The following is an 11408-nucleotide window of genomic DNA, read 5'->3' on the forward strand; positions in this document are numbered from 1 at the left end:
CACAGACCGGTTAAAATAGTTTATCAGTGATGGGTCACTTTGATTTTCTAGGAAATTTTGTTTCAGATTGGCACGATAAATTGTGGTCCTTAATCACCTCTCAGCTTCGTGAACATTGATATGAGTCTTGTCAAAGATATAGAAATGTAACAACCGTATTTTCCGGACTCTAAGGCGCACTGTACAATAAGTTGAACCTTCAAAAGCAGTCCCTTTAGAAACATTTTTCTTCTATAAGCTGCACTGAACTGTAATGCGCATGCAATTAAAACTAGAGTAATAGCCAGGCATGCATTCAAAAAACAACGTACTTCAGAGTACATAAACATCAAGAAATCTGCTTTCCCCACTCAACTTGATTCATTCGTTCATGAATTTGTATAGCATTTAATTATCTATTTTTATTTATCGTAATTTACCATCGGATGATAAGGCACTCTTACGAATTTCTGGTAGATTTGGGGTTTTGAGGAGTTTCTCATTGTGGAAAATATACTGTAATTCAATTGCATCAGCCTTTAAAGGTAAATCAAGAGCAATATTTAGAAAGTAAAAGTTCATGAACCTTACATTTTCCGTCATCAGGCATGAACTTACTGTATTATTTTTGTGCAGTAAAAAAAGTGAGTTGCAGGGTTGCTTCTTGTGTTGCTCACCACTGCCATTTGTGGCCAACTGCACGTTTTCCCAAGAAACTGAGGAGAAAATGCTCTGAACTGAAGGACTAATAAGGGGCTCTTTGAACTCATCTTGGCAAAGTTGTAACATGCATGATGTAAAAAAATCTTTATGATGAACATAGTAATGTATGCAATGCATTACAGTACACGACAAGATTTGAACCTATTCCTAAACCAGGACTGGTTTGGTCTGCAGCAATTTTCACACGCGGCACTTGGTTTAGTGTTTTTAAAAGATACAATTGAGAATTGTCCGTTTTTGCAATGTATCTTTTCGTGAGCATCAGGTGCATGGCGTCTGGAAAATCGGGAGAAAATCCTATCAACACTAGCGCGGACAAAAATGTGATGATATCGCCCTCTCCTGGAGAAATAAGTACAGCCAAGAGCCTGCAAGTTCTTAATAAAATATTGTTTAATATAATGAAGTCTGTCTGCAGTTTAAAGAAACATCTACAAATGTAACACACAAAAAAACAAGTCTGAAAATTCGGAGAAAAAAAAAATACTAAGTGTTAAAATGAGTATTGTTCTCAAAATATCAACCGAAATCGGTTTCACGTACGTCTTGAGCACATATCCAACGTATTCATTCATTCCGGCAAAATATACATACACAAGTCAGTTTGTTTAAATTAATTTAGAGAAGACCAGTATCATGTGGTTTGTCACTCCAGGAAGCTGTCCAGGGTCAGGTTTGGTGCTGCTTTCAGTGGTGGTCTGCTCACCTTTTTTCTCCGAGCTTTGATAAGCGGACGAATTTCTTGCAAGGGAGACTGCAAAGGTTGAGTTAAGGCGAACCTTTTTAACCAGCGTGCTGTAAAAACTTATCTGGTATGCCACATGAATTTGTACTGTTTTATATAATTATTGACATGTTCATAGTCATTGCCAAACAGTGTTGTTGACTACCATGTAGGGCTGCAACTTACCATTATTTTATCAATAGTTGAATTGATTATTTTTTTCGATTACTCAATAAATCAGAAAAACAAAAAACAAAAAAAAACACATTTTTAATTTGCCAAGTTTGAATAGGAAAATGTGGCACAAAACAACAGAATGTTCAATAATATAAAACCATAAAAAAAAAATCTGACTGCTTGTCGAATAGCTTAACAATAGACAAAAACACATGTACGCTATACACATGCAAATATACAAAAGTTTTGTTTTTTTAAGTGCAAAAAACAGGCCACATCGGAGGAAAATCCTCCGATCTCTTGCGTCAAAATATGGTCTTGAGGCGCCCTCTGCCAGACCAAAGTGCTACTACAAATTCGCAGCCGGATCAAGTGGACATCGCGCAACGAAATGTGGTCTCGAATCACCCTCAACTGGATCCAAGTGGTACTACAAACATGTCCTCTTAATAGTCCAACTACACTCCAACATCACAAAGAAATTGAACGCACACATAAATCGCGCGACACAACTGCATACCTGTCAACCTCCACGGCTCCATGCCCTACAAACTGTCGTATTTTCCTGTACAAAATAATCGTTCCTTTTTTTTCCCCTTTGGAATGATGCATGATAGGAAATCCCGAGGCGGCAGACGCATGCGCACAGTAGCATCAAACCGCTCGCTTTGTTTGCAACGAAAAAAAAAAAAGATAACGAGACAGAGGTTTCCGCAGCAAACTCGTTAGACTTGATTAATTTGCCGTTTCGTGATAGTCTGTGTCTACCGGATGGTACCCATAATTGACAAATTTGCGTTTTCCCGTACAGATTTTCTTGTACGTCGTACACGTCTTAAAACGCATAATAAACGTACTTTGCACAGCAAAAACCTACAGGTTGACAGGTATCCAACCGACAAAATTTATTGCCAAAGCTTTCAATAATCATTAATTGATATGTTTTTGCAGCCCTACTACCAGGGAGGTTTTCCTGTAATGATTAGACTAGTATTGTTTCCGTGTCCAGTAGGTGACAGCAGAATGTATTTATATAATTATCTACTGCAGTGGTCACCAATGTGGTGCCCGTGGGTACCAGGTAGCCCCCTAAGAACAATTGAGAAGCCTGCTCTCAAGGAAATTTAATTTCCAACTGGCATTACATTTTAGGAGTGGAATGAACCTATTTTGACCATGCTTAAAATAATTACAAACTGGTAACACAATAACAACATGGTAATAACATGATAACTTGTTATTTTAGTGATATATATGAAACTAGTAGCCCTTTGTGCTAATCTGTAACAAAAAAAGTAATTTGAAGCTTCAGAAAGGTTGGTGAGCCCTGATCTACTGAGATATCGGGGGTAGAAATGTACGGAACTTATCAGTATTCGTATTGGAGATGATGTCTGAGTTTATACTGACCTGTAAAACTTTCTTGTTTAAAGTATTATTTTTCTTTATCGTCTTATCTAGAGAGGAAAACCTTTTAATTGTTCTACTAGCAGATGATATTTCTCACTTCATGTACTTTTTTTCTTGTGTGTATAACAAACAGACCCAAATCTAATTAAAACTATAGAAAAGGGGGAAAAGTTACAAGAAATACAACAAAATTAGTTACCAAAATTATGTCTCAGTGCAACCCCCAACCCAAAATTATGACAACAAAATAAAAGATACCTATTGAAGACACTTGAAACATTTCAACTTAAATTGTATCATCTCCTGGTTTTACAATTAAATGTCACAAAACAAAACTGGCGCCAAGAATAACATTTTTGAAACATTTTCCACACATAGTGTACCCTAAGAATCTTTTCAGGGAAAAAAGTGGGCCTTAAGCTGAGAAAAACAGAGTTGAATCAAATTTCTGATCACTAGTTGTTGTAGTTTTGCAAAATGCAACCAAATACGAATGCTAAAAAGCACAAGGAAGAATAAACACCACGAAGACTCAAAGTGACCAAACCGCATCATTTTTTTTCAATTTTTCTTAGCCTAGCATTTCATAAATATTTTTGGGTGTCCATTGCATCAAAATGGCAGACAATTATGTCAGGTCTCTCGAAGTGTGGAAAAAGATATGTAAATAAATGTTAATTCCCCGACCTAGGAGTGTTTAAAAAATGCTCGTCTATATGATAGTTCCTGCATTATTTCTCATTATTTTTAATGAATTGAAGGTTTGTTTTTACACAATGTTCCATTAAGGGACATTGCTACTTATTTTACACTGGTTAAGGACATTTGCAGTGTATTACAACCTCTAAACTTGATGTTGCAGTGTAAAAAGAGGATACAGGTTGGAAGAATTTAGTCCGTCCTCCTAATCCGTCATATCCAGTTTTCACCTGAAATTCAAAACGGTTAGGTTAATGACTCTTGATCAAGTAAATATTAAGGACTAAAGGCCATTGCTGTATTTTTTGTTTTTTTACATACAGCTCCGAGCTTTCTCTCAGGGTCCAGCATGCTACCAAATGTTTTTTTCCTGAAAAGGAGCGAGTTCCGCAAAAAAAGATCCGAGGCTTTGCCCTCCTCTTGGTTCTAATGGGAAAAAATATATATGTAGCGAGTGAAAAATAATGGCGCTTTGGAAGTTGGCCTTGTAAAGTGCTACTAGTTCCTCACCTGACTTAACAATGAAGCTTTCTCATTCTGCTTGGTAGCTAAGGACCTGAAAGAGACGAGCAATTATTTGTCTGAGCCTCCATAGGGATAATGCAAACTACACACCGTTTGTGTTCTAAACAAATTCTTTTGGTTGGAGTTGGAATTTTTGCTCGTCTCTTGGTCACTTCATCAGGGGTAGTCACATTGTAGGTTAAGTCAAGGTCGATATCATCTCCATCTGCAGGCTTGTGGAGGTGAGGCTGTTTCAACTCGACTGGAGCAGGGCTGAATGAGTAGAAAATAAATTACCGAGAATTCAGGACTAAATGCTGCTAATATTTTTTTATACATTTTAAACACCAAGATGCAATAAGATACGGTCTATTCTTTTTTTCGCAAGACAGATGGGCGCCTAGCAGCTGGCTTAGAACTGGTGCGGACAAGGGAATCAGACTGTTTAATTAAAAGAAAGCATCTCGAGGACATACGCCGGGCGGTGACGTGATCGGAAATCTGCCAAGTGCTTTGAATGTCAAAGTGAAGAACTCTAATGAAAAGCAGGTAAATGGCAGGAGTAACTATGACTCCCCTTCAATAGCCAAATGCCGTGTCATCTAATTCGCGACATGCATTAATGGATATATGAGATTTCCATTGTGCTTATGGAGTAGGATTGCAAAATTGGCAGAATCAGCAGGGAAATGTCCAGCACAGAAAAGTAACACATTGTGTCGCAATTATGACATCCGTTTAAAGACTGTCCATTACTGTCAAGCTTAATCACCCTGGCGCAGCAGTCAATATTAATTCAATTGGTATATGCAGGAGTGCGACTAAAAACATTCTCAAAACAAAACTCAATGTACTGTACTAACTAAAATCAACTACGGACTGTACACTTGCTGTGCCTACTGCATAACATAAAGTCATTATACATGCTGACACTCGTTACTAGCTAAGGAGAGGTACACAATAATTATTAGGATAACAGTTATTGGCTTGATCAAAGCCTAATATAACGTCACAGTTTTCAGCTTGATAGGAAAAAAAAAACACCCGGTAACTAGTCACCTGCTGGCACACTAAGTTATTCAGTTAGCTGACACAACTTGTTAGATTCCAAGCATTTATATTTATGATTTTTGTCACACCCCTGTGTATGTATACTAGCTACTGAACTTAATATCGACTGCTGCTGCACGAATTGATTGAGATTGACAGCTGCGGACACAGTCTGTAAATCAGTGGCACAATGTGTTACCTTTCTGTAATAGACATTTCCCTGGTGATTTTTCATTTTAAATGTAAGAAATGGACGTTAATTGGTTTATTTTTTTGGCTTTTTAAGCCTGCATTTCTCATAAATGCAACATGTGGCATTTACCTCTCAAAGACGAACCGACTGAGCACTTCATTTGTCCTCGTTGGAGTGCTGAGAGATTTCTGAAGGAACTCCACCTTCTTTTTCAGACTCTATGGAGAGACATGTAGGTCAAGCAAAAATTATCTAAACAGCGACGTTCCGCGATGATTCCGTTTCTTCGACTTACGGCTATCTCTTTGTCGGCATGGACAAGCTCGTTCTGCAAAGACTTCTTGTCCTCCTTCGCCCGGTTTACTTCTAGCGAGGCTTTTTGCAACTAAACCACACACACAACGGGATGTAAACACGAGCACAGGGATTCAGGAAAACTGACTGTTTATTAGATTAAGTGATGTCACCTTGCTCTGGGAGGCGAGCACTTCTCTCCTTAACCTCTCCCGATCGTCATTGGAAAATTTCAAGTTTCCTTTTAGGTTGTCATACTCTCTAAGAAAACAAAAACACGGCCCATGCTGTAATGTCATCAAGTGTACAATCGTGTTCAGTGTGTTATCTTCTTAAATGGACCTCTGTGATTTCTATTTTCACCCCAAAACCTACCAAACAGTGCTTGACTGAGAATCTCGAAAACTATGTTGTAGCGCAAAAAAATTCTAATAGACAAAAATATTTTTCCTTCTTTCATATATATTTTCTTTGTCTTTTCTAGTATAAATTGGAAACTGTTACTTAAATGAAACTTTTTAACTACCTGCCGCCTTTTTCGTGCTTGTGTTATCATTGCAGCCTCTGTCAAGTTCCTTACATTGTGCATGCAAGTACATACATTTCTTAGACGCACCAAAATGAACTCTTTTTTTTTCAGACTTTTTAAAGGTTTTGGGTTTACTTGAAACAGGCCTGTTCTTACTCTCACAATATTCATGCTACACTAACAAATATTTACAAGTGAAAAAAAACACGGGAGTGAACACGACATCACTCCCCAATTCTACCTAGCTAATGTGTTCTGCCCCAAACAGCTTTGATAGAAGTAAGATAAAAGCAGATAGGCATGGTGGTAAATAAAGCATAAGGGCTTTTGAACTTAGTTGGGTTTGTTAACATATACTTAAAAAAATAAAAGTATCTACTTTCAACTTTTTAAACACACCTTAAACGATGCACCACACCTTTAATCCCTTAACAATTCTGTAAAATTTCACTTAAAATCCCAATCCAAGATGTCCATCCATCCATCATTTGCACCGCTTATCCTCAGTAGGGTGGCGGGGAATCCAAGATGTACCCAAAGTAAATTGAATGCTGTTCTTGAACTGTTTGGAGAATATGAACGGTTTTGGTCTCTTCAAAAGGCAACACTGAGGTTTTTTCCCAAACTGAAATAATCACTGAAAGTGCTACTAACAAGGAGTATTCCAAGTTGGAACACACAGAAATGGAAAGTTTTATTCCTGCATATTTTTGTTTCAATCACTTTTGCAGATGAGTTTAGCATGGGCATCTTAGCCGGAAAACAGCTGGGACAATAGCATGAAGCCTTAGCCTGTCCCAAGTCAAATTTGGTCGCAATGTGAAAAACTAAACATTGTATTTTACACATTCTTCTAAAGGTATGTCAAAGAGTTTCCAAACATTGACATTTGGAGACGACCAGTTGACATCTCTAAAACTAATGCAACTGTGTATTATACTTTGGCCAAGTTTTAGACATTGTAAGAGAGTTGTAAATGTTTGAATTCTATTTCTAAAAGTTAGTCACTGATTCTGCACACGGTTGGATTCACTGGATTGTCATGAATGTAACGAACCCAAGTTTGTGAAAAGTCGTTTCATTAGTGGAATACTATGGCATTTTTCTAGTGAGTTTTAATGGCTTTATACTTTTTCTGAACCTGTTTTCAGACTGTGATGTTTCTGTGATGAGTACGTTTTGAAATCTTAAATCCCAAGAATTATACATTTTTACTATTGATGTCTGGTGAGGATATGGAAAAAAGAGCAAAATGATCTGTCACATAATTTACAGTGCAGGTAGCATAGAATCAAGTGTTGGGGGATTTTACATTGTATGCCATTTCTTAAGATACATTATAAACTCTCAAGTACCGCAGAGTGCTGGACTGCCATTTACAAACCACAGCTTTAAATTAATAGTTAATACATAACAACAGAATTAGGCACTTTGGATCAAAATCACAGATCCAGGTACAGCTTCATTTGAAGAAGCCAGACGAGAAAAACAAATCAGTTTAGTCCTACTTACTTTTTAAGAGAGATGCAGTAGATAGAAAGCTGCTCCACGGCAGCTGGACTCACGCCCATGTCTGTAATCATGGACTCCACCTCAGCTCTTTGGCCCTGTAACAAAGTATCAAGACTGGAGACAAAGCGGCAGTGTAAGTAGAGAATATTCTGGGATGAAATCGATCACAGAATGCTTCCATCCAACCGAATTGAAATCCAGTTACCTTTCGAAGGTTTTCATTTTGGTCCTAAGCCTGCGGGCTTCGTCCTTGGCGGCCTGAGCATCTTCCTGTCGTGTCACCAGATATGTCATTTGTTTCTAAAAGAGAAGAGCAAAAGCAGAATCAGAATGTGGACAGCGTGGGATGGACTCCAGTAAACAATATTCCATACCTTGAGAGCAGAATTTAGACCCTCCTTTTCGGAAAGCTCTTTACGCAATTTGTCCAAGTCTTTCTTGTTTTCATCCAATGATTGTTTTAGCGAAGCGACCATTTTCTGTTTTTCGTGACAGTCTCTCTCTAAAGAAAATTTGAGTTACATCAGCAATGAGTCTTTTTCAACAAAACACCAAAGAAAAAAAAAGCTTATTACCTTTAGAGCTTAAAAGTGCCTTCAGCTTACTGATGTCATTCTGAAAAGATGAATCACATTTTTAATTTACATGCAGGCAATAATCTGATTGGGAATGGACTATGGCCAGTATTTCAATTATTTAAAGCTATGCAAACGTGCACTTACATGCAATGTTAGGATTGTCTTTTTTTCCTCGATTACTCGTGCATGTAGACCCATTCCCGTAATTTGATAGCTTGTGTCCATGTGCAGCATGCTTTATCCAGGATATTTTAATGCCGCAAAGCAGTGTGGGACTTTTAGTACAGAGACGAATGATACTCGCTAGAGCCTCATATAATTTGGTTGATTTCTCTAGGATATTTCCATTTTCTGCCCCCACTGCAAAATTGCCCCAGTTGTATCCATCCATATATAGTGTAAGTCCCTGCTTTTGGCTAGCCACATAAGACAACATCTTGTAGACACGCGCTTGTATAAACAAGCATGATACTTTGTTGAATCTGGTGACACGAAAACAAATAAACAGCTTTTATTTCGAACCACACTCAAAACTAGCGAATCATTTTCTGAATCAGTAACGTAGTACACCCGCTTCACAGGCCTTCAAACGTCACCGCCTACGTCATCAACACACACCTCGATTTGCGGTTCATGAACCATTCATCCATCCATTATCTGCACTGTTTATCTTCAGTAGGGTCGCGTGGGTCCTGAAGCCCATCCCAGCTATCCTCGGGCAGTGGGCAGGGGACACCCTGAACTGGTTGCCAGCCAGTCGCAGGGCACACATGGACAGACAATTCGCTCACTCATTCACACCTAGGGACAATTTGGACCGGCCAATTAACCTAACATGCATTTTTTTGGAATGTGGGAGGAAACCGAAGTGCCCACAAGCACGGGTAAACACGCAAACTCCACACAGGAGGTCCGATCTCATGACCTCAGAACTGTGCCGCTGACCTCACATGGACTGTCAACTCAAATCATTCGGAGTCCGTCAATTCAGTCTAGTCAATTTTTATCGTGCTATCATTGAATCAGTTTTAACTAGGTCAATCACAGTTTGGTCGCGTCAATCAGAAAGAATTGTCAAAGATGGAATCTGTAGTGAGGACGGCAGAGGAAATAATAGGTAGTGGCCCCCCCGTCCCAGCATAGTATCTACATCGAACGAACGAGAAAACAGACACTAAAAATTATGGACGATCCCAGTCACCCTGCTCACAGGTACTTTGATTACCTGCCATCAGGTCGCCGTCTTCGCTCCATTAGGAGCAAGACTACACGTCTTAAAGAGTTTTTAACCTTCCGCTATTCGCATGTTCAATGAGAAATGATTTGGTTATTATGTATAGTATTATGCGAGCGACGTTCCTCCGACCTATTCTACTCTAGTCTTGTTATTTACATATTCTTTCTTTTGAAACTATTCTACATACTTACCTTGTATTATACACTACAATATCTTTATTACTCTATTCTTTTACATCTATTTTATTATCATTATTGAGAGTTTGCGTGTCAAATGATTTCTTGTATATATCATGTTTATGGTTTATACTGGCTGAATACAAATACATTACATTACATAACCACTGCTCCGCCGTGCTGCCAGTTCATGAACCACTCATCTAAAATAATCAACACATGCTTCATGGGTTCGAACCGAGGAGCACATCACTACCGATAATCTCTACATAATAATAACAATGTTTTATATTTCAGAGATGTAACAGGCATCTTTGAGTCTGTGCTTAGTTAGGAGTTTGATCGCCTCATTTCTTTTCACACTCATTTTTGGGAGAGTTTTAGAACTGACATGCACTTCAGTTTGTTCCTTGTAATACTGTACACGATTTTTGTGTCCTTTTTTTCATCAGTATTTGCACTTTTGCATGTGATTTTTTCTGTTTAGTGTAGAACTCCCATGTTTAGCAAAATTTCAGGGGGGTGTATGTAACGGGTGTAATAATAACTCTTGTTTTATTGAAATTCCTGCTGAAATATGTTGTATAGTTTTTGTGTAAGTGTCCTGCAATGATGAGTCCAACAGTGCCACCTTTTGACTCGTGACCGGAAGGTGGGGTTTGTTGGCAGTCTACAACGCGCTGCCAACGAGATCAAAGCCAGCAGAGAAGCTAACCACGTGTTGTGACTCATTCATTTGCAGCAACTATAATAAAAACCTCATCATCCAGTCCAGCGTGGATCTTTGGTGGGACGGGTATACCGCGGTTACATTCCGCGACCCGACCTCGGATAAGCGGAAGATAATGGATGGATGAATGATAATAATAATAATAGTAATTTACTCTGGTACCTCCAAGGTTTCTGGATCCGCCGCACACTCGTCTTGTCCATCGATGTTGAAGAAAAGCTTCTGGATAATGCGATTATTGCTGGTCTACGTGGATCGGATCAAGAATTTCTTATTCCAAGTTAACATCAACCTTTGCCATTTGTGTGTTTGTTGATCAGGTCATAAATTACCTGCTTCCGACAACAAGGGCAAGATTTTGTAGGGGCTGCTTCAAACCACCGAAGTAGGCTAAGGAGCAAGGGACGTTTAAACAAACAAATAATACAATTAATAATAATTAATTGCTTAATATTAAATCATTAGTTGAAGTTACCAGTAATTGTGGAACGTGTGTCCGCAGTGGATAGCAGCAACATTGGAGTGATCGAATAAATCGTCGCATATTAAACAGCGTGCACGAATGGGCATCTTAATTAGTCAAAGGAGCATCCTGTTTCGAAAAAATAAACACGTTAGGATACACGAAATAGTAAACGACGTGAGCTACAAGCTAGCACAATTGTTTAGCCTCGTCGCCGTACTTACCAAAATAAAAATAAAACCATGCCTTAATTCATAGACTGTCGTGATAATCACATGTCATACATTGTTTTAAACTGTCATTTGAATTAAGTTATACATGATCCAAAACGGGCAAACCTTATTTAAATACAATAAAGTTCGATTTTTGTAGGCGGTGCGAGTACAGAATCAGACCCGCTCTACGTTCAAATGGAAATGCCCGCCCCTTG

At 38.5% G+C, this 11408-nt stretch overlaps 1 protein-coding gene across 1 annotated transcript; it reads right to left on the reverse strand.

Moving 5' to 3' along the window:
• Nucleotides 1-1077: 1077 nt before the first annotated feature.
• Nucleotides 1078-11389, reverse strand: traip (TRAF-interacting protein). Its single transcript, XM_088338518.1, has 16 exons — nt 11203-11389; nt 10991-11107; nt 10848-10905; nt 10678-10761; nt 8370-8409; nt 8169-8296; nt 8000-8094; nt 7795-7908; nt 5927-6014; nt 5755-5844; nt 5589-5677; nt 4328-4489; nt 4223-4268; nt 4034-4138; nt 3892-3942; nt 1078-1456 (listed from the first exon to the last, which is right to left on the reverse strand). Exons 2-16 carry the CDS (start codon nt 11083-11085, stop codon nt 1349-1351), a joined length of 1353 nt encoding a protein of 450 aa, XP_088194644.1. The 5' UTR covers nt 11086-11107; nt 11203-11389; the 3' UTR covers nt 1078-1348.
• Between the last annotated feature and the right edge of the window lie 19 nt (nt 11390-11408).

This window comes from Urocampus carinirostris, chromosome 6 (assembly GCF_059441175.1).
Source record: "Urocampus carinirostris isolate Australia breed hairy pipefish chromosome 6, RoL_Ucar_1.0, whole genome shotgun sequence".
Classification (NCBI taxonomy): Eukaryota; Metazoa; Chordata; class Actinopteri; order Syngnathiformes; family Syngnathidae; genus Urocampus; species Urocampus carinirostris.